General features: G+C 35.3%; 1 protein-coding gene across 1 annotated transcript in view; it reads right to left on the bottom strand.

Annotated features, from left to right (window-relative positions):
* Positions 1 to 24,685, bottom strand: part of PLXDC2 (plexin domain containing 2) — a 426,852-nt gene that overhangs the window by 164,115 nt on the left and 238,052 nt on the right. Inside the window, exon 4 of the mRNA XM_081299629.1 lies at positions 23,873 to 23,942. Within this exon, the coding sequence (XP_081155755.1) occupies positions 23,873 to 23,942 (70 nt within the window). The remainder of the gene's footprint in view (positions 1 to 23,872; positions 23,943 to 24,685) is intronic.

The following is a 24,685-nucleotide window of genomic DNA, read 5'->3' as shown; positions in this document are numbered from 1 at the left end:
AGATGCTCTGCAACAGGAGCCAGGGTCAGGCACTAGAGAGCATATTGAAGGGACACCTGACCCATTCTTGGGGCCCAGGGGTGGCTCTCTGAAGAAGTGCATAAAGCTGAGACCCCAAGGATGAAAAGGGATGATCTGAGTAAAGAATCGGAGGAGGAGGAGCACTCTCATCAAAGATTTTAGACCTGAAGACTTTGAGCATTTAAAAAGACCTGAAATAGGTGGAAGAATGTCACTGGAACCTCAAAGTATTTAAGAATGTCTGAAAGTCAGTGTAGGAGGGCTGTCCAGATAAAAGATAAATTTAAAGAAATGGACAGTTTCCATTTCATGAAATTCCTGCTGAAGCAGAAAGGACATGTCCATCTTAACAAGATTCTTATTCTGTCATGTGGAGAGAAGTTTTCAAGGGCAAGATCAGAAGAATAACAATGAATTAGGCAACGATGTGAGCTCTCAGAAGAGAGAAGGTGAACTCGGAAAGTGAGTAGCAAAGTTGTTGTAGTACAGGAAGACTAAAAAAAAAATGCAATTATTCAGGTCTTGGTTATTATTAGATGCGATAAGTGTTGATGAGAAGGCAGCATCAAGAATGACAACAAGATTTCAGGTTTGGATAAAGTGGTGGGTGTCCTGTTGGTCCTAAACAGAGAGATTCTAAAAGATTCTAAAAGATCTAAAAGATTTAAAAGACGGAATTCATATATATATATATATATATATATATATATATATATATATATATATATGAATTCTCAGAATACATCTACATACTAATGTTTAAAACCTTAGAAAAGCTAGCAATGCTCAAATTCACAAAGCTATATTCTTCTACTCTTCCTGTGTACAATACAGGATTCCAATGATTTGGTACATATTCATTAAACATGTAGTTGGATATTCTACAGAAAATACCTTAATATTTAAATTGTGAAAAATGGGGCACTATATTAATGATACTACTAATATTCTATAAAAGCGTTTAATTAGTATTATTTGGTTGTTTGATTTTCTTAAATTCATATTTGCCTATGGTAGGCATTTATCTTTTAGGATCTATTTTGTGAAAGGATTATTTTCTATGGCCTTTAAGAAGATAGCTAGGTAATTCTAGTTTAACTGAAAGCCATAGTTGTTGTTTTGTCTGTCTGTTTTCTTAGTATCAGGGATTGAATTTAGGGACACTCTGCCACTGAGCCACGTCCCTAGCGCTATTTTTGTATTTTATTTAGAGATAAATAAACTGAGTTGCTTAGCACCCCACTTTCACTGAAACTAGTTTTGAACTTGTGATCCTCCTGCCTCAGCCTCCTGAACCACGAGGATTACAGGAGTGTCCTGCCACACCCAGCCTGAAAGCCAGTTTTTAATGTCCATCTTGTGTGTAATGTTTATAGAGTACTCACGTTTGTTATGCAAAAGAAGAATCTGGAACTTCAGGACCTTTCTCTACTTTTGTTTTTACCTTGCTAATGAATCATTCCACTGAAGGCATTAATTGTACTGTAAATATTACATTTATAAGGCACAAAATGAACAAAGGTGAACTGATGGGAAGGATGCATTTAGACAGTAAAGCAAGATTAAATATATGGATGCTACTGTCTCCAGGGCCTGCAGGTAGAACTGCAGAGCTCATTTCCCTTCACCTTTTCCCTTCCTTCTAATTCATGCAGTGTGCTGCTCATCATCACAACCACCTCTCACTTGGAATTTACGGTTTCCTAACTCTTGGCTGTCATTTCCAATTTTGCTTGTGAACTTAAGAGTGATGTCAGGTTTGCTTTCCGCTTATTTTCTGTGAAAAATGGTTGCTATGATTTGATTTTGGTGGGATTTATGTTTAAACTTAAAAAAATAAATAAACTGGTGTTCCAGAACATATATGCCTGCTTTCCTGTTTACTATTTAAGTCTACTGCCATCTTCTAAAAAAAAAAAAAAAAAAAAAAAGGCACGGAATGGGAATTGGAACCATCATTGAACCACCATGAACTTCTGTGGGCTGTGTACCCAGCACTTAGGACAACGGGTTTACCAAGCTATGAAGGTTCAGCTTCATTTGTGGTGAGCCAACTTCCCCAACACTCCTTGTGCCCCTGGCAATGCTTTGAAATGAGTCTCACAGTTTACCCTTCGGTGTCCAAATTGTGGCAACTATAGGCTGTTTCTTTTAATTTACCTAAACTACCAAAAGGACTTGGAAACAAACAAACAAACAACAACAACAATAACAACAAAAAATAGTGATAGTATCCAATGTCCATTTTCATCCTTTCCAAGTCAAGATGGATCCCATGTTAAAAGAAAGGTATGGTTATCACTAAATGTATGAAAGTGGTATTTATCTTATGTTTTTTATATCAGTTAATTATTATTCTCAGTTGAACTCTATTCTATCTTCAATTAATTAATGTACAGTAAAAGTTCTTATATAATAGTCAATGAACTATTCCCTTTCTCATCCCATTCTTCAGAGTTCTTCACCTTGTCTAATTTAGGCACCCTTATTTTTAACCAATCTAAGGAAATAATAATTCAACAACAATAATAACAACAACAGAATAATAATGACTTTGCTTTCCATCTGTCTTTCACAATGTATACCAAAAAAATACAACCATAATAGTTTCCTATACAAGACATTCAATGACCCAACTCACTGGTTACTACATGACGGTCAACTTTCCCCTAATACTGAGGACTTTCATATGTCACTAAACTCTCTTCATGAACTCTCAGTAAATTGCTCTAGGAATCTAATGGACGAGCCATTAGACATCTCACTATTCTGTAAAATGCCATAAAGAATCTGCCTATGTTTCTGCTTCCTTTGCCTGAAATTCCCCTCACAAGTTTCTTGGCCTTCAAGATCCAAGTCAAATGCTACTTTCTCTACAAACTCATCCATGGCTCATGCAATTGAAATTGGTCTTTTGGCTGGCCTTTCCAAGCCTTACTAACACAAACACACACGCACACAGCACACATCCACATATTTTTAGTTTAACAGCAGACTTTGAAATTATGCCAATTTAAAATTTCCTCTTTTGACTATCTGTGGATGTTTCTGAAGATCCATGACAGGCATTATTTATGGTTTTACCAAAGCATGCATTGAATCATTTACTAAGGTGAGAATATGCTGGAATAAGTTTCACAACTAATTGTGAGCTGAGCTTCTCCCCACATCTCAATAGCTATGTGCTTCATAATATTATTTTGGGGGTAAATTATAAGTTGTAGTAATTTTCTAAACTATGGAATAGATATCTTCCTTAACAAATATAAAAAGTAGCCCAAATAGTTAATTTTATTGAAAATTTAGCATTTGCCGAGGAATGTTCTATGCAATTTGCGTATATTATAGTATTTAATTCTCACAATGATTTTCAAGTAGGTGCTATTGATATAATCAACTTACAGAAAAGAAAACTAAGGAAAAGTAGGTACAGAGTTGTTAATTACAGAGGCAAAACTTGAACAAAGCCATATTCCTGGAGAATACCTTTAACCAACATATTTGCTGCCTACCTAGTGGTAAACAGAAATAGTTACCAGAGATACTGTTTAAAATTGAAGTCTACCTTTCTTGGGGACAGTGATCAAGCCTTCTGGTTTTTCCATTGGTAATGCTCAGCATTGCTCCTTGTAAGCAAGACTCTTGTACCAACAATAGACTTTACAACTACCAGTAAACAGTAGTAACTCCAAAGTCCTAGATCTTTACTAAAATGTTGAACCTTAATGATAAATTTTGACCCAGAAAAGTACCTTATTCACTCATAATTCTGCTTTATTCTAAATGCAAAGCTACAAATGCTTATTTGCCTTGGGGATAGTCACTCAAAATAATTTAATACATATTGGGAACATTTAGCTTTTTAAAATCTGCTATGTAGAATAAGCACTGGCACATAAATTGCAGCATTATGAGATATCCTCACTCTATGCATTAGGGACCACTTGTCAGAAACAGAGTTAAAGGAGATTTGAAATACCTCCAGGCCTCTTCCATCCCCAGTAATATGAAGTATTTGAATTTTTACTGTTTGACCCATAGCTGTTTAGATAATTTTTATTTTCAGAGATAAAAATGAATCATGATTTATGGACTGAATTCTGTAGTAATTTATATCTTCTATTTCTTTAATTCTATACAGTCTCAAATGCACTTTATTAGCATTCAAGTGGAGGCAAGAGGTAGGTGGTATGCCCAAGTGCCAAAACAAATGTGCCATCAATTAAGATACCAGGAAGCTTCAAGGTTATGTCAGAAGTAGTATGGAAACCATTAATAAAAAAATATTCTAATGAAATAAGCCTGGGACATGGAATCTATGTGGTTACCAAATGTAGTCCACTTTTTTTTTTCCTTTAGAACAAACTGCAAATATATTGCCCCTGGTTTTAAATTTTCTACTTCATTAGGTGAAGGAATTACTTTTTCATTGGTAGCAAGTGGCTCTTCATCAAGGATTGTGTATCCAGCTGCCAAAGCGTCAAAGCTTAAATACTTAAACTGCATCTATTGAAGGAAGACAAATCACTGAAGGTTAGAAGCTCCTAGAGGTTCTACAGTCACACAGGGTCTTACACATAGCTCAACACATCTCTCACTGGACAGCTTCAATATTTATTGGCTTGAATCTTTTCTCTGTGTAAGGTAAAGGAAATGAAAATGATGAATTGTGCTTTACTACATAGAAATGGGCAAGTTGGCTATGGATTTTTTTAAATTACTTAACCAGCCAAGCATTTTTAGAATTACTAATAAATTATCTGAAATATTTTTGGAGTTACAGGTAGTATCTTTGGGCTGAACAGTTCGCATGAAGTCTTCTTCAAGCCCCAGCACAGAGGTTAGAGGAGAATCTGCAAATCCAGATCAAAATTCTGGGGTCTTTGCTAGCCCATGAGAACTTAGGTAGTCCGTCTATAAATGAAAACAGGTTTGACTGACATAGGAAAGATGAGCTATGCACTTAAGACTTAACAACCTATAACTAAAATAGATTTTAAAATCAAGAACTTTAATGACTTTTTCAAAATCTTTATGTTCTTATCTTTGCCTGTCCAATATTAGGGGCTCAAGAGGAGATCTTACTAATAATGAACTTAGGAATTATTTCATAAAATTTAGAAGTAATTTCTTGTATGTTCTGTTTGCTATGTGTTTAAGGTCCACAAGACTCTATGCGGACAGCTTTAATCTTAGGACATTGTCTTTAGTACAGGGCACATGTAAGTGGTGCAGTAGTTATCCCAACTGGTCTTCATGACACTTCTCTGAAGGCGACTGATCTGCTATTCTGGAGGCCTGGTGTTTCAAGGAACTCCTTCCTACACAGGCTCCTAACACATCAGTGATTATGATGAGATGGTTGTGACATATATCATCCTACTGAATCTTATTTTTGAAATGATAAATAAAAGTAACTTCTGTGTCCAGTTTTGAGATTGTATCCAAATGGCGATGGCTCATGATTATATTGTTAATTTGAACTGACTGTTCCAAATTTTGCATTTGCTCCAAACTGAAAGAATCCTGAAAATTGGTTTTGCTGAGGTGGGGTGCACAATGCCCTTATTTCCTAAAAACAACATAATAAAGAAGGAGAGAATGTGGATAAACATTATAGTTTGGGACTCATATCTGGAAAAAGTTAATGAAAGACAATAAGTGCTATCTTTTTTTTTAATTAATTTTCATTTATTTATTTATTTTAGTTGGAGATGGACATAATACCTTTATTTATTTATTTTCATGTAGTGCTGAAGATTGAACCCAGTGCCTTACACGTGCCAGGCAAGCGATCTATCACTTAAATACTGTCAGACCACAAAATAGACAAAACAAGTACTTATCCCTAGTGAAACCTCTAGGGAGAAAGACACAAAACAGAGGTGACATTGAACCTTGGAGCAACAATCTTTACTCTGAGGTCTAAATCTTGATCTGTCAAGCAAACTATTACAAGAAAGTAATTAGATCCTCTGTTAAGGATGAGTAGTGTCATTTTCCTCCCTGTCTGCTAGGAGCCACAAGCAAATAATATGATGCATGGCACTTTTGGTTGTAAGGTGATTCCAGCTAGCCATTGAGATGATATGATTATGTTAAGATTTACATTCATATGGAAATTGGACTCCTGCTGTTCACCTTGGCCTGCTAGGGGACTCATGTTATGGGACTCCTGGAGAGTTCCCATTGGTTGGGGAAGGACAGTAGGAGGGAATTCCCGGGGAGGTCTGCCCCCCCCTTCCCGTAGACGTGTGCATGGGTGGACCGGTTTTTGGCTTGCCTAAGCATAGGGAGTATTGGCGGCTTTTTCAAAAATAAAGTTTTGTTCCTGCTTGAGTGGCTCGTGATTCTGTGCCCAGCCAGACTGAGGCACCTGTCTTTTCTGGCTTATATGCAGCTGTAGTTGAATTTATATCTAAAACCTCTAATTGCTTCCTCTATATTGTAAGTAGAGAGATTTTTATGAGTGCATTTTTACTACAGAGTCCTCACTGACCAGATGTTACATAAAAGCTGTTCCTTAGAGTGTGTCTTGTCCCCATAGGCATGCACAAATAAACAGGAGAATCACCTGGGGAGTTATTGAAAACTACATTGCTGGTCCTGCTGCCAGAATGTCTAACTGAGTAGGAGTGGCCATGTCTGGAGGTGGCTCAGAGGAGGGCTTTGGTCTCCATTATGCACACCAGCTTTCTCATGTCTTCCCAAACAAAACCTTAACCATCAATAACAAATACAAATCTTATATACATTTGGACACTTGAAATATTAAGAATCTTGATTTTTTTTTAATGAAAATGAAACAGAATCTTGCCCAGCACAGTATGTGTGCCATGCAGACTGAACTGAGAGACCCCTTGCTGTGTTCAGCCCTTCCTGGCCCTACCTGCTAACCAGGCTGTTGACCCTCTGTCCCTCCTTTATGGAAATTCTACAGCAGCCACTTTAAACAGGGCCCAGAGAACTGCATCTTAAAGAAACATCTCTGGTAATTCTGAGACACAGTCTGTTTTTCATTCTAGCATTTTATCTGTTTCGTGATAGTCACCTACGAAGCATGAAATATTGAAAACCATAGCTGCAGTTTAGTCTATGAAAATAAGATTAAAAAAATACACTCTGAGTTGAATAGTAGTCTTTACCAAAAAATCAAGACATGAGAGCCTGCTATTAACAGTGCCAAGCTGCTTGGGAAACTGCTGTGAGATCAACCACTGAACAAAATAACCCATCACCTCCAGAGAAAAAAAGAAATACATGCTTTTTGTCCTTGACCTAAAAGTCTGCCATATCAAAAAGAAAGATATAAAGATTCCACCTGGACAACATTAAAGAGGTGCAGATTTCTCAATAGGGATATTTTTACAAACTTAGAATGTAATCCCTTACCTGTAATGCAGCCATCCTGAGCACCTTCAGAAGTTGTTACTGAATCCTGCATTCTATACCTTCTTGACTTTTTAAGGTATTTTTGCAACTTGAGGACAGCCAGGAGCTGTCTGTTGTCTTTGAAGAATCTCCTGGTGGGAAATGTATCCCATCTTGCCTAGAGTAGGTTCCAGCCCAAGCATTCTTCACTGGGAAATGTCCTCCTCCCACCTCCTGCAGGGAGTTACTCAGAATGACTCCACAGAGGCTTCAGGAAGGCACCACTACATCTTCTCACCTCACCAAGGCCAGCCCTGAAACCCAGCCAAGCCTCTGCTACTCAGAGGTCAGTTGGCTCTTGCTCTGTGGAGCCCTGCTCAAAGACAGGATGGCCAGAATGAGGACATCCCTGTGGATCTCTTTGTTCCAGAAGATTTCCACTTCCAGAGTGTCAATCCTGCCCAATGTCACTAAGCCCTTTGGACATCCTAATTAAACAATGTCCCAGCCATGGCAAGAAGAGCGCCTGCAGTTTTGGCCCTTCTTATTTCTAACTCACTTCTTCCTCCTGGGTCTACTGTGGAAACACTTGTACTTCTTGCTGCCAAATTTGCAAGATTTATGACACATAAAAACCACTTCCATTTCCTATCTCTCCTTAGAAAGTACTTCGGAAGTTGTTTTAGTTTTAAATGATCTTCTTGTCTCTCTACCCCATCTACTGTAATTCATTTCTCTCCTTGTTTATTTTCCCATTCCCCTCACAACCTCTTATATATAATTTTGTATAGCAATGAGGGTCTCCCTTCATTTCCATGCAATTTCCCTTTTCTCTCCCTTTCCCTCCCATCTCATGACTCTGTTTAATGTTAATCTTTTCTTCCTGCTCTTCTTCCCTGATCTGTTCATAGTTGCTCTCATTATATCAAAGAAGACATTTGGTATTTGTTTTTTAGGGATTGGCTAGCTTCACTAAGCATAATCTGCTCTAGTGCCATCCATTTCCCTGCAAATTCCATGATTTTGTCATTTTTTAATGCTGCGTAATACACCATGGTGTATAAATGCCACATTTTTTTTTTATTCATTCATCTATTGAAGGGCATCTGGGTTGGTTCCACAGTCTAGCTATTATGAATTGTGCTTCTATGAACATCAATGTGGCAGTATCCCTGTAGTATGCTCTTTTAAGGTCTTCAGGGAATAGTCTGAGAAGGGCAATAGCTGGGTCAAATGGTGGTTCCATTCCCAGCTTTCCCAGGAATCTCCATACTGCTTTCCAAATTGGCCGCACCAATTTGCAGTCCCACCAGCAATGTACAAGAGTACCCTTTTCCCCATATCCTCGCCAGCACTTGTTGTTGTTTGACTTCCTAATGGCTGCCAATCTTACTGGAGTGAGATGGTATCTTAGGGTGGTTTTGATTTGCATTTCTCTGACTGCTAGAGATGCTGAGCATTTTTTTATGTACTTGTTGATTGATTGTATATCCTCCTCTGAGAAGTGTCTGTTCAGGTCCTTGGCCCATTTGTTGATTGGGTTATTTGTTATCTTATTGTCTAATTTTTTGAGTTCTTTGTATACTCTGGATATTAGGGCTCTATCTGAAGTGTGAGGAGTAAAAATTTGTTCCCATGATGTAGGCTCCCTATTTACCTCTCTTATTGTTTCTCTTGCTGAGAAAAAAACTTTTTAGGTTAAGTAAGTCCCATTTGTTGATTCTTGTTATTAACTCTTGTGCTATGGGTGTCCTATTAAGGAATTTGGAGCCCTATCCCACAGTATGTAGATCGGAGCCAACTTTTACTTCTATCAGACACAGAGTCTCTGTTTTGGTACCAGTACCATGCTGGTTTTGTTACTATTGCTCTGTAATATAGTTTGAAATCTGGTATCGCTATACCGCCTGATTCACACTTCCTGCTGAGAATTGTTTTTGCTATTCTGGGTCTTTTATTTTTCCATATGAATTTCATGATTGCTTTATCTATTTCTACAAGAAATGCTGTTGGGATTTTGATTGGCATTGCATTAAGCCTATAGAGAACTTTTGGTAATATCGCCATTTTGATAATGTTAGTTCTGCCTATCCATGAACAGGGTATAGGAAAGGTAGCAGAATACAACAGTTACTAATAGGGCATTATGTAAAATTGTGGATGTGTAACTGATGTGATTCTGCAATCTTCATTTGGGGTAAAATTTGGGAGTTCATAACACACTTCAATCTAATGTATGAAATATGATATGTCAAGAGCTTTGTAATGTTGTGAACAACCAATAAAAAAAAAGAAAAAAAAAGAAAATTCTACTCTAACAAAAAAATAAATAAATAAATGATCTTCTTGTTAACTAGATAGCTGCTAATAATATAAAATATTAAAATGGGAATATCTTCTATCCTTACTGTGACTGATGCATTTAAATCAAGAAAAAATTTTTTTTGCCCTTCTTTCTTGGCCATGTTAGCAATTTGATACCAATTCAATTTTGTCCTCAGGAACCTTTGTTGTATTAAACTAGTGTCATGGGTTCCATGTTTTAGGATGGTATACAATAGTCCCTCAAAAAAAATAAATATAAATTATCCTTTCTTAAAAAAACAGGTTTTTTTTCATGAACAATTTCAACTGCCTCAAACTCTAAAACATTATGCATTTTTAAAATTGAAGCTATACCTTAGTGGTTCAGTCCTTGCCAAGCATGTATGATGTCCTGGGTTCTATGTTCAACATTAAAAAAAAAAAAAGAATAAGTTTGAAATAGAAACAATTATGAAACAAACTTTACACATTATGTTCTTATAGACTGTTCATTTTCTTTGATACATCTATTATAAGATTATATCATAAAAGTACATACACTGACAAAATTTACTCCTATCAATATTACCAATAAGGATTTTAAATATTAATGGTGTTTTAAAGGTAATATGTGATACAGTAATAATTTGATATGCTCAACTGATTGTGAAAATTACATCTCTTTCCTATTCCTGACCTCCAGTCATCCACCAATTGATTTGCTTTGAGAATTAGAACTATTAATACTTTCTTATATGTCCTTGAAGAGATTTGTCTATTTCTTGCAAGCATCGTGTTTCTTCCAAATTATTTCAGAGAGAGTTTATGCATGTATAAATCTGTCTGCATACATATACATACACTTAAATATAAGTAACGTAGTTCTGCATCTCGTTTTTTTTTTTTTAACCAAGCACACATAAAGCTATTTCATTCTAATTAAAGAGCACACAACATTCCTTTCTATGGGTGTACAATAACTTATTTATCCTGAACATCCTTATTAATGAGCATTCAGGTGGTTTTCAGTTTTTTTGTATTAGTTATCCTTATATAGATCTTTCAGATGTATGCCAGGATATCATCAGGATACATTTTTAGAAGTAGAAATCACGGTGTCAATTATATATTTTATAATTTAGTAGATAATAATGAATTTCCATTAGCAATGCTTGAAGCACCTTCCTTACACTCTAAAGAAAATATTAACATCATGCACAGATAAGCCGGAGTAAGAAAGTCAAGTGTTGGATGTTTTCTCACATATGTGAAAGGTAGAGAGAGAGAGAGAGAGAGAATATGAATATATATATTATATTCAGATATATATATATACATTTAGATATGTATTTATTTTATATATGTATATGTCTTATATATATTTATGTGTGTGTGTGTGTGTGTATGTGTATAGTGGTGGTGGGAATAAAAGGAAGAACAGAGTAGAGGAAGGGGATTGAGAGGTAGGGAAGAGGAAAGGGCCATGGGTGTAGTACTGGGGAATGGAATCTACCAAATTATGCTATGTCTATGTACAACATTCCACAATGAATCATTCATATATATATATATATATATATATATATATATATATATATATATGATATACATATATATATATATATATATATATAATATGTATATATACACACAAACATATACACTAAATAAAATATAAGAGTATTAAAAGTAACAGGGCAATAAGTAGATAAAAGCAAGAGAATAAGGAAAGAAAGGAAATGGAAGGTAGTGGGGAATGCAACTGATCAAATTATATGCATGTATGAATATTGCATAATCAATTCCACTATTATGTATAATTATGATGTTCCAATAAAAATTCATTTAAAAAAATCTTTCTAAATCACGTTTGAAAATAGTATCTCATTGTAATTCTGATTTGTATTCTAGTTACTATGAGTATGATTATATCATTTCATATGTTTAATTGCCACTTGTATTTCCAGTGTTTTAAAATAAGCTGTATCTTAGAATTTGTTTAGATGTACAGAAAATTAAAAAGACAGTTTAGAGTCTTTCCATCTACTCCACATATTTTCTACTGTAGTGTTACATCTTAACAGTATGGTGTCTTTGTTAAAATTAAGGAAACATCAATTGGCATATTATTATTGGAAAGTTAATTGATATATTACTATTAACTAAATTATCAACTAAACTCTTATTTCTTTAGTTTCCAGGTAATGTCTTTCTCTGCCTGGGAGCCCTCCCAGGACGCCACATTCCATTCAGTTGTCATGCCTGCTGAGCATCCCCCTGTCTGCTTCCCATACTTGCTTGCTTTTGATGACCTTGACAGCTTTCAGGAATGCTGGTTGAGTATTTTTCAGCAGATATGGTTTTCTCTGGTTTCTTTAAGACTTTTTTTCCCTCCTTTTTGGTCTGAAAATGATACGCATAGGCACAGTTTTTGGTTGTTCCTTTCCTGGTAGGTGTTTTCTGAGCCCTTTGGCTTGGTGTCTGTCAATTTTGGAAAGATCTTGGCTATTATTACTCCAAATATTTCTTCTGTTCTCTTCTCTTTGGATACTCCTGTTTCATTTTTATTGCAATCATGCAACTCTTCCAAGTTCTTTTCCTCTTTCATTTTCGATTTTTATAAGTTTCTCAGTCCTAAGTATTTTTGGTCTGTGACCTTCCCAGAGGTTTCTGTACTGGAGTATTTTCCCCCTGCCTGTCACTTCCCTCCCTAGATATAGCATTCCTGGACTATTTACCACATATTTTGTTTTCCCCTGTGCCAACAGGGAAGGTTGAAGAGGGTTGCTCTAGTGGAAGGAATACTTCTGCCCTAACTGATGCAAACCTTTCCCTAAATATTAGGCCTTTCCTTTGCAGAAGGCTGGGTGTCCTCCACAGTGATTGCTTCTTCCTTCCTTCCCAGAGACAAGAGGGACCTTTCTCAGACTTTCATTGGGAGAATCTGCTGTGTTTCTGGAAGGCCAAGTCCATAAATGTTTAATTGTTTCCTTAAGACTGAAATCCCTTGGAGTTGCTTACTATTAGACCAATCTATACTTGAACTTTAACCTTGCTCTTAGGGGTTATTATCAATTTTTGGTTACAATGCTTTCTGCTCCAAAACCAGAATTTTAAGTGTCCTTGAAGTCACATATCCATTCAGATTTTGGGAATGGAGATTTGCTCTGCCATTTCAACTCCCTAACAGGTTCCATAGTTTTGGGTTGGTGTTAAAAAGGGATCAACAAATTCCTAAAATCAGAAATTCCTTTAACTTCTGTTTAAAAAGGATCTTTGTCATTTCTCATTGTTTTAGTCAGTTTTTTCACTGCTGTGACTAAAAGACCCCACAAGAGCAATTTGAGAGGAGGAAAAGTTTATTTGAGGGCTTACAATTTCAGAGGTCTCAGGCCTTGGACAACTGGCTCCATTCCTCTAGACTCCAGGGGAGGCTAAACATTATGGGGGAAGAGTGTAGCAGAGGGAAGCAGCTCACATGATGATCAGGAAGTGGAAAAAGACTCCACTTGCCAAATACAAAACACATACCCCAAAGGCATGTCTCCAATTCCCACCTCCCCCAGCCACATCCTAGAGGCCTTCATCCACCATTCAGTTAATCCCATCATGGGATCATTCACTGATTGGGTTAAGGATCTCATACCCAAATCTTTTCTCCTCTAAGCCTTCTTGCATAGTCTCACAGTCACACATCACATCCAAACCAAAACATTCACCATTTACTTGTCAGATCTGTCTAAAAAATATTTTATTTCTAAAAAACAAAAAGCTAATGATCATCTGAGCTGTTGAAAAAATGGTAGCAGATAGATTTGCTCAACACAATTATCACAAACCTTCAATTTGTAAAAAGAATGAAATTTCTACAAAGTACAATAAAGCTAAGTGCAATAAAATGAGGTATGACTATATGCAATTTTATCAATATTTTCCTTATAGTTTCTGGGCTTTATACCACTCTAAAAAAATTCCCAATGTCATGATTATAAAATAGACTCCTGATGTATTTTTTATAGTTAGACTTATGATAAAAATCAGGTAAATGTTAATAATATATTTTTTTAATTCTATGAAAAATAAGAGAACTTTGTAGCATAATGTATATTGATGAGAAACAAAATTTATTAAGAACTGTTAAAATCAATGGGTAGCCATCTCCAGCAAAAAGAAGTCAGATTCCTACTCACTTCTTATAATAATTATTATATAAGAATTTAAACTGACACATCATTTTTCAGGGCTCAGGATATGGCTCAGTGCTAGGGCAGTTGCCTAGCATATATTAGGCTTTACCCCCTACCCTACAAGCAAACAAACAAACTAACTAACCCAACCCAAATCACACCAAATCAATCAACCCCTCCCAAAACAAAACAAAAAAACATTTTTTTACATGAACATTTGGAAACTAGGCAACAGAAAACCAACCACTCTTAATGCAGTGATTCTAAAATAATCAGTACTTAATTCATCTCCTATTCTATTTGCTGTGCATTTCTAAATAATTGTTCTCATAGTATTATTCAATTTTACATCTTGATTTTTATCATAAGCATTTTTCTATATTAACACATGATTGTATAAAAAATAATATCTAGTTATATTTTATGAATTTTACTTTTTAAACTTTACAGAAGTTGGAAGTAGTCAATGATTTCTGAATAATATCATCAGTTTGATTAGATTTATCTAATATTGAAAAATAGTTCCAAAAATTTCTCCTAAATAATCTTCAATTATTGAACCATAGATAAGATGAACAACAACAACAGGAAATTTGGCCTGCAAAATACGCTAGTACAAAGATCTGGGAAGCTGTTAAGTTTCTAAGGCATTTTGGAGGAAAATAACAAATTAACTAAAGAGATTACTACATATGAAGAAGAAGATAGTCAAGAGAAAAAAACTTCTTTTTTATACCTCAATGACTAAGATCTCAGAAATAGTAATTTCATAAATAGTAATAGTTTCAGAAATAGTAATTTCATAAACTTCATCTGCTATGTATATTTTACCACAATTTGTAAAATTTAAAGTATTTTACTCTTTATCACTTATACAATTTTTTTTATTATTTCTTACATGACACTAGTGGAGTACATTACATTCATAATTTTTTTGCATTGCAATTCTTAATACAACTTTATACCACAATTTATCAAATCTCTGTTTGTATACATGGTATGTTGACACCAAATTTACATCTTTATACATGAATTTTGTATAATGATGACCATTTCCTTCCTTTATCCTTGTTATTCCCCTTCTCCCTCCCTTTCCCTCCCACCTTTATTCCCTATCTAAAGGGAATAGAGGTGGGAAGTAAATTTCCACCCATGCTCTCCTTATTTTTTACAAAATATAATTGCCCCAAATTTTATTAATTTTGTACTTAAGTAAGGATGTTCTTTTTTTTAAAGTATCCTAGGGAATTGACAATTAACTAATTAAAAGTAATTGACAATTAACTAATTAAAAGTAAATTAATTTACTTTATTTGCTTTTTTAGTCAGAAAACTCTCATTTGAACAATTCCGGTAGTTCAAATAAAAATTTATCAGTAGCCCTCAAGCTAGTCAGATAAACAAAGTAATCCAATCCCATCACAATCCCATTAGTCTTAATCCACAAAATATTTTGATCTATTACTTTTTTAAAACTACCCTTCAGGTCCAAAGCTATACAGTTCAAAGTGAGAACACAAGTTTGAACTACATTATACCTACAAGTTATCTATGATGTAGGAAAAACATACTGCAAATAAATGTAGCATTGAAACAACAGATATAAATAAACTTTTGTCTAATTAAAAGGCAAAGCCTTACATGTACCTTTAATTAACTTTCAAGTTTTCACTTGGGGTTGGGTCTTCTGTATGTTTTTGAGTTAAACTGTAAGTGTTTAAATAAATCTCAATTCTAAGAAAGGCCACTATTGGGATCCACAGGGCAGTGCTCATCCCCATACCATCAATGTATCCCTGTTTGATGACTGAGCTTAAAGTACCTAACAAAAGAGGTGAAAGACTTATACAATGAAAACTACAGAACCCTAAAGAGAGAAATAGAAGAGGATCTTAGAAGATGGAAAAATATACCCTGTTCATGGATAGGCAGAACTAACATCATCAAAATGGCGATATTACCAAAAGTTCTCTATAGGTTCAATGCAATGCCAATCAAAATCCCAACGGCATTTCTTGTAGAAATAGATAAAGCAATCATGAAATTCATATGGAAAAATAAAAGACCCAGAATAGCAAAAACAATTCTCAGCAGGAAGTGTGAATCAGGCGGTATAGCGATACCAGATTTCAAACTATATTACAGAGCAATAGTAACAAAACCAGCATAGTACTGGTACCAAAACAGGCGGGTGGACCAATGGTATAGAATAGAGGACACAGAGACTAATCCAAAAAGCTACAACTATCTTATATTTGATAAAGGGGCTAAAAGCATGCAATGGAGGAAGGATAGCATCTTCAACAAATGGTGCTGGGAAAACTGGAAATCCATATGCAACAAAATGAAACTGAATCCCCTCCTCTCGCCATGCACAAAAGTCAACTCAAAGTGGATCAAGGAGCTAGATATCAAATCAGAGACTCTGCGTCTGATAAAAGAAAAAGTTGGCTCCGATCTACATATTGTGGGGTCGGGCTCCAAATTCCTTAATAGGACACCCATAGCACAAGAGTTAATAACAAGAATCAACAAATGGGACTTACTTAAACTAAAAAGTTTTTTTCTCAGCAAGAGAAACAATAAGAGAGGTAAATAGGGAGCCTACATCATGGGAACAAATTTTTACCCCTCACACCTCAGATAGAGCCCTAATATCCAGAGTATACAAAGAACTCAAAAAATTAGACAATAAGAAAACAAATAACCCAATCAACGAATGGGCCAAGGACATGAACAAACACTTCACAGAGGAGGACATACAATCAATCAACAAGTACATGAAAAAATGCTCACCATCTCTAGCAGTCAAGGAAATGCAAATCAAAACCACCCTAAGATACCATCTCACTCCAGTAAGATTGGCAGCCATTATGAAGTCAGACAACAACGAGTGCTGGCGAGGATATGGGGAAAAGGGTACTCTTGTACATTGCTGGTGGGACTGCAAACGGGTTCGGCCAATTTGGAAAGCAGTATGGAGATTCCTGGGAAAGCTGGGAATGGAACCACCATTTGACCCAGCTATTGCCCTTCTCAGACTATTCCCTGAAGACCTTAAAAGAGCGCACTACAGGGATACTGCCACATCGATGTTCATAGCAGCACAATTCACAATTGCTAGACTGTGGAATCAACCCAGATGCCCTTCAATAGATGAATGGATAAAAAAAAATGTGGCATTTATACACCATGGAGCATTACGCAGCATTAAAAAATGACAAAATCACGGAATTTGCAGGGAAATGGATGGCACTAGAGCAGATTATGCTTAGTGAAGCTAGCCAATCCCTAAAAAACAAATACCAAATGTCTTCTTTGATATAATGAGAGCAACTATGAACAGAGCAGGGAGGAAGAGCAGGAAGAAAAGATTAACATTAAACAGAGACATGAGGTGGGAGGGAAAGGGAGAAAAAAGGGAAATTGCATGGAAATGGAGGGAGACCCTCATTGTTATACAAAATTACATGTAAGAGGAAGTGAGGGGAACGGGATAATAAACATGGAGGGAAATGAATTGCAGTAGATGGGGTAGAGAGAGAAGATGGGAGGGGAGGGGAGGGGAGGGGGGATAGTAGAGGATAGGAAAGGTAGCAGAATACAACAGTCACTAATATGGCAGTATGTAAAAATGTGATGTGTAACCGATGTGATTCTGCAATCTGTATTTGGGGTAAAAATGGGAGTTCATAGCCCACTTGATTCTAATGTATAAAATATGATATGTCAAGAGCTTTGTAATGTTGTGAACAACTAATAAAAAAAAGGATAGGATAAGAAGCATACTGGCATATGTGACCTGCTTCATATAATAATTCCTGCTATGATATCACTATTAGGTCGAGATTTCAAGATTCTATTGCCTTGTGCTAAAAGACAAGGATTTCTAGAAAGTGTCCCAGAGTCCCAGATATTGGGAGGTCTTTAGAAGTGAACTTGAAACTGGACATTGCACACTGCACATAGAAATGACAGATAAAATCACCCTGATAAAATGGATATACTAGTCATCTAATACAATTATATTTCCTGGTCACAAATGGATGACTCAGCCTGTAAAAGGAGCAGTTACCACAGCTCTAAGTTAATTTTCTAAATATTCCTTGAGTTATAGCTTACATTTTTTTTTCTTGGAAATCTAGAAAATTATGTCATCTAAGAAACTACAGACAAACAGATTTAGTGAATAAACACAGCTTTACAGAGAAACCATTTCAAAAAGAAATAAAAGAAAATTAACATAAAAATTATAGTAATCATATACACTATTTATGTAATATTTTCTATGAAACAAATATCAATAACATATGAATTAATTAATGATCCTGAAAATCTTTACGTGAAGGTAATTTTATTGTGCTATTTGATAGATAGGAAAACACAGATGATAGACAGACCATCTGTCACATGTTGCTACTTTACTAATTAAAGAGTCACCTGGACTCCCTTTATTTTCAGCTGGGTGATGTACTGAAGCATTTGTGTAATATTTCTATTTTTCTGAATGATTGCTTCAGTCACTAAGAAAGGATGTACACAGAGTATTATTGTTGATGTTTCCAATAAAACCTGAATCCACAGATGCTTTTTACAGATAAATATTCCTAAGTGTATATTCAAGCACTGGTTACAAGTGGGCTCTTCTGAGGCTGTTATGTCAATGAAAGGGGATGTGCTGGGGGGAAATGGTTTTTACCCAAACCCTCATCTCAGCTGATCAACTCTCCACCAATCCTATCTCCTAGTCATAAGTACAGATGCTTCTCTCTTTCACTTATGTATAATTAATTGTTGTCCTTGACTGGATCCATATTTCTGCCTTTGATATTTTTCTTGCTTATTCCTATCACTCTGCTCTAGCTTCTAGATGGCTTTTCTCCAAGTCATTTATTGACACTTCCCACCCACAAACCCAGGGAGTCAGTGCCAATTAAATACAACATGTGTCCAGAGTAGTGGAAACCAAGATGCTTGCAAATAATGCAAGTCCTAAAGCCAGAGGGAAAAGAAATGTAGTAATGTTGGTAAATCTGCTGAATCTTCTGCTGACACTGGACAGTTTGGAGGAAGAATAAACCATCCCAGGGACTGCTAAGATGAGCTCTATGGTGTTTGGAGGTATATCAGAGAATCAGTTACACACAGTGGAACAGACAACACACAATTTATCTTCTGTCCAGAAACCTTTGTGAACTGAAGGTGTTACATGAAATTGGTAAACCAAATTGGAATGGATTTGCTTTTGTCTAGTATCTATAACTTCTATATCTTCCCTTCATTTACAGATCCCTGGGTATTCACAATCTCTGCTTTCTGCTAACGATAATTTTAAAAGACAAAATAACTTTGCTTTCTCACTAGATTCTAAAAGTTAATGGATACATCAAGTTCTGTCTCATGAGGTTACACACTTGAAAGAAGATGGGGATGGTATTTATAAATCAGTCATTACAATAACTAACTCTGTTTCTCCCCTAAAATCCATTTTATTCCTGTTATTCATTAAGTCCCTTTAAAAAGCAAGAAATACTATTTGAAACTATAAATAAAATATTACTATTTGAAAGCCAGAACAAAAGAAGATATAAGATTTGGTAATATACTTCCTGAAACTCAATGAAGATAATATGTATTCATTTTTTAAAAATCTTTCTTACTGGGGAGTTAAAGCAGAAAAGCAAATGATTATTGACCCAATATAATTATTGTAAATTTACATTTAATATATTATGAGTTCAAAAAAGTAACAGGTGTTTCTATCTTGAGAAGGGAATTAAGGAGACTAGGAGCCAGGGGAAGAAGAGTAATTTGTATTTTGCTTTTGCCTGTTGACTCTTCAAATATCCATGTATTCGTTTCTCTGATAATAAGAGTTCATTATTGAGTTAACACTTTTATATTTTCTTAGTTACCACATGGCAAATGAAAAGAAAATAGACCTAAAATTCAGAAGTCCCTTATGAAACTTACAACTGGAAATTTGTATAGACAGGAAGACAGGGCATATCCTTCATATAATCAATGTAGAAAATATGCTTTTCATATTTGTTTTTTAATTCATTTCACCTTTGCTTTCTAATCTCATGTCCAAATGCTTGCAATTCCACACAATGTTTTAATTATGAATCACCATCTGTCCACATAGTTAAGTTTGGGAGCAGAATTATCTGAATAACTGTACATACCTCTTCCCTTTCCTGTTACATAAAGCAGCAATTAACCCACCACCCTAATCCTAACTCATGCTAGTCATGTGCACCCATTATGGATTTGGGTAAAAATACCATCAGCAGTGATGGCCACAGGCATTAAAGTTTAAATTCTCAAACTTAATTCTACTTTTTGAAGCATCTAAAAGATCACCCTAATAATACAAAAGAGCTAATTAAGGTATTCATACAGAAAGAAAATAAGCAGTGAGTTATGCAAATGACACACCTTAGTGATACCATTAATGGAAATATTTTTATGAAATGCATAGAGAATTAGCTTTGTACGGCCTGAAATATTTGTATTCTAAAGGATTTTAAAAATACAATATAAATAAATGCTTTCAGGTTTTGTTATCAGTGAACCAGAAAATAAGATTGTATTTCCGATTCATTTTATGCATTATTTGTATGGCTGATTGAGGCTTGTGCATATTAAAATGTTCAATAGGTAAATATTTTATCTTAGTAGTTTATAAATAAATGACCCAATGTTTGATTTTAATTTGCATTTTTTAACTAGGGACTTAAGTTTATTCATAGTGAAATATTATGAAATACAAAGCTGGGCCACAGTGAATTATATGAATGTCTATATTTTTAAACTACTTTCTGACTTGAAATTGTATTGATCCTAGAAAACATGAGGCATTATCTTGAAGTTAATTTCAGTTTTAAATCAGTCTGTGTCTGTGTGGAGGGGATGGGGAAAGAGATTTTTAAGAAGATGTGGGAAATGGCAAGCAGCGAGGTAAGATGAAAGGGACTGTGGTTTAGAGTGTCCACTTTATTTATTTGCACAGCTTGGATTCACCATGAAAACATTTCACTTTGTTTTTCCCACATCCAATGTAGAAACAGGTTCAAGAGGAATTTGTAGACACAAGGAGAATTGACAGCTCCTAGAATAGAAACCAATATGTTCCTTCTTAATAATCTCAGCCCTAACCTATGTGAAATGGCCTGCAATGAACTTTCTTTAGCCTGATATGTGGTTTCTTTTTTTTTTCTTCCAAGCCTTGCATGGTTAATAATTGATTTAAGATTTGTAAGGCTGATGAGAATTTGTCACATAGGCCTGTCTGTTTATACCAGCTAGCCAATCACAGAAGAGATCCATCAAGTCAGTGGTCCAGAAGGCATCTAAGTTGTTCTTAGTTTTTTTCACTGCAACTTAATGGACCACAGTGATTAAATAATTCAAGTTATAGGTCTTGCACTGGCTCCTTCTCTTTTTCTACTAAATCCATCCTACTTCAGGCACAATAACCCAAGAATAAAGAATGTTTGCAAGATATCATCCAAATTTCTAATTTTCAAATTATATAGCTCCTGCCATCTTCATTGGACTCTTGTTCCAACCTTCCTTTCAAGATAAAGTGATTATCTTGACAGCCCTCCAAGCATATCCCATGTGGGCTCAGGACTGTCACTTAGTTTGGCATCCCCTTGTCTGGAATGCCCCTTCACACTTCACCTTTTGCAGACTATTTCTTTGCTTACTGAAATTTTATCTTCCTTTAGACCAAGACCAAAGGTGGGCTCTTTCACAAACCTGCTAATTGGTCCAACAAGAATCATCTCTTTTTTGAGCGAGATCCTGCTCCATGAGCACTTACAATCAGCCTTCTCTTAATGTTTATTTATGTCTTATTCCTCATCTTAGACTCTAAGCTCTTGAGCAGGAACTAGAGCTTATCCTTCCAAGTGTACAGTGAAGCTTCTTGTACAGTGTCTCTTAAAGGGGTTAATTGATTAAATGAATGAACAATGGAAAGACAAGCAAGCTATTTATTAATCCGAAAACTTGTACATTAGATTCTGGTTTTATTTTGAAGGAATTCAGGTCCGTCTCTAAGTTATTTCTGCTATCCCCCTTTACATGAGGTATAGAGATTTATATACAGAAGTTCCAGGCTAGTATATTGTAAGTAAAGATGAAAAGAAAGTTATCTTTGTATCAGCATTTTCTCCAAAGAAGACAGAGATCATTCAAAACATCAGGTTTATCAACATTTGGGGGATCTTGTTGAAGGAAAACGGCACTTTGAAGCAGTAAAGATGACACAGACATCTGCTGGGTTTGTCACCAACCACTCCACTAAGACAAATCATCATCCACATCAGCTGAATCACTGACATGAGGTTCAAAAATAAAACAACTTGAGAAATTGAAAATGCATCTTTTTTTTAAACCACCGTGTGTACAGATTTTAAACACATGATTTAAGAACTCACTTTTTAAAATGCAATGGAACACAGGTAACTTAAACATCAGAAAACAACAATTATCTGTATTCTTTATCAACATGCACACAGCGAACCATCATCTTTTTGTACTATGATTTGCATATAGTCCTTTTTTAAAAAACAAAATGCTTCATAAAGTCCTCTGCTGGACATTGTAATGTGTGTCCGAAGCTATACATTTTTTTCATCTTGCTTTGTAAGAGCAGAATAACCAAAGCATCTCATACAAACTTTTGCTACATCCTTCAAAGTACTGTACCTGTACCGATTCCAATTTTTCTCCACTTTAAAGTATTGTCTTAAATGTCTAGATTTTTTTTTTCAGTATTGTACAGGTGATTGAATCCAGACCATCATGCATGCTAGGTAAGAGTCACTGAGGTACATCCCCAGTCCTTATTTACTTTATTTTACTTTATTATTATTATTTTATTTGGTGGTGCTGCAGATTAAACCCAGGGCCTTGTGCATGCAAGGCAAGCACTCTACCCACTGAACTGTATCCCCAGCGCCACCCATATTTATTTTTATTTTTTTGGTACTGGAGATTGAATTCAGGGCCACTAAATCACTGAGTCACATCCCCAGCTCTATTTTTTGTAACTTATTTAAAGATAGGGTCTCACTGAGCTGTTCAGAGCCTCACTTTTGCTGAGGCTGGCTTTGAACTTACGATCCTCCTGTCTCAAGCTCCTGAGATGCTGGGATTACAGGTCTGCACCATCATACTCAGCTATCATTTCTTTTTATTTTGAGACAGGGTCTCTGTAAGTAACAAAGTTGTTCAAATTGACTTTGAACTTGAGATTCTTCTGCCTCAGCCTCTCCAGTGCTGGCATTATAGGAATCTCACTTAGATTTATCTTCTTAATGTTTATTACTTACCAAATTACAATTAATGACTCAAACTAACCTTTATAGCTTTATTTAAAATTGTCCCAACCTATTTCTAATACTAATTGCTTTGGTAGGATACTGCTAATTGTCAAACAAACCTCCACGTTTGTGGAGAATAGCAAAACTTTAATAATTCAAACTGGGTTTCAGTGTTGATTTTTAAGACCCTCAAACAAGTTGTCAGTCAACAAAGGTGGCATTATTGGGAAAACACCCAGCTCAAACTAATATCCATGGGGTTGTGAGTGTGTCGAGATACTCACATCTATCAACTACATACATTAGAACAAAATAAAAATACACCAAAAGCTTAGTTGAGAACATTTTCTCTAGCTGTATTCCAATTTCTGCCATTTGTATAGGCTTATTATATTTAAAAAAGTGAATAAAAATTTAGAAGGAAAGCAGAGGTGAATCTAAGCTGAACATTATGCTAACTATTTTTACTTTGTGCTAAAAAGTTTTTCCAAAGCTATATTCTCTTAGCTTATAAGAATATCCTCACAACTTTTTGCCACAAGACAATGGTTTTCCCAATAAATATCACTCTTGAAATATGGGATAAATTCAAAGTAATGACTATAGTGAAACTGTAGATTATTTAAGGTGAATGGGTAGAAAACCACTTACCCCCAGTTGCCACAGTGATTTCACGTAGGAAATGGCCATAAAATGGAAAATCGAAGGACAGATTCACTCTCTGCAAGGAACAACACCAGAAAAAAAAAATCAATAATGTGCAGAATAGTAAAAGTAAAATGAAGAGCCTTTCACTTAAAAAAAAACTGATGCTTCTACTTTCCCCCATTATTATTGTAGTTGACCTCTAAAAACTGAATTCTGGATGGTATTAAAGAATATTTTCTGGTAACTGTTTGAAGTATGTGAAAAGATTAAAGTTTTGCTGTTCTGTTGATCTACTCCTAACTCACAAAGACTATCTACATCAAGCTATGCTCTGTACCATCAGTACTGGTTTTAATTGTCCAATGAACATTAAGTTCTATCACCCTGATCTGGGGTCTTTGTAGTTTGTCTAGTTCCTGCAAAATAGTAGAGTATGTTATATGTCAGACTCATTGAAGGAAAATCAAAAGATTTTTATCTTACACTGTTATATATTCAATTTGTTTTCTATATAGCCCATAATGAAAGATAGCTTCACAGTAGAAAATGTCTTGCACCTACAGATATAGAACTGGAGACATTTTTGATTTTTAAATAATGAGTTCTCCAGACTTAGTATATTATGTCTATTTTGCAAAAGTACAAAGTTGTATGATAAATAATCCTGGTTACTAGAGAGAGATTTTTATTTGATATAAAGGAGTATTAGAGCATCTTAGGAAGTTCATTAATAAATAATGCCCTTCTTATTTTCTAGAAAGGGGCCTGAAAGTTTGGATCTTAATTGCTAAAAGAAAATACACACACACACACACA

The sequence above is a fragment of the Spermophilus citellus genome, assembly GCF_964194105.1.
Source record: "Spermophilus citellus genome assembly, chromosome: 6".
NCBI classification, from domain to species: Eukaryota; Metazoa; Chordata; class Mammalia; order Rodentia; family Sciuridae; genus Spermophilus; species Spermophilus citellus.
This window is presented reverse-complemented; position numbering and strand designations above follow the sequence as displayed.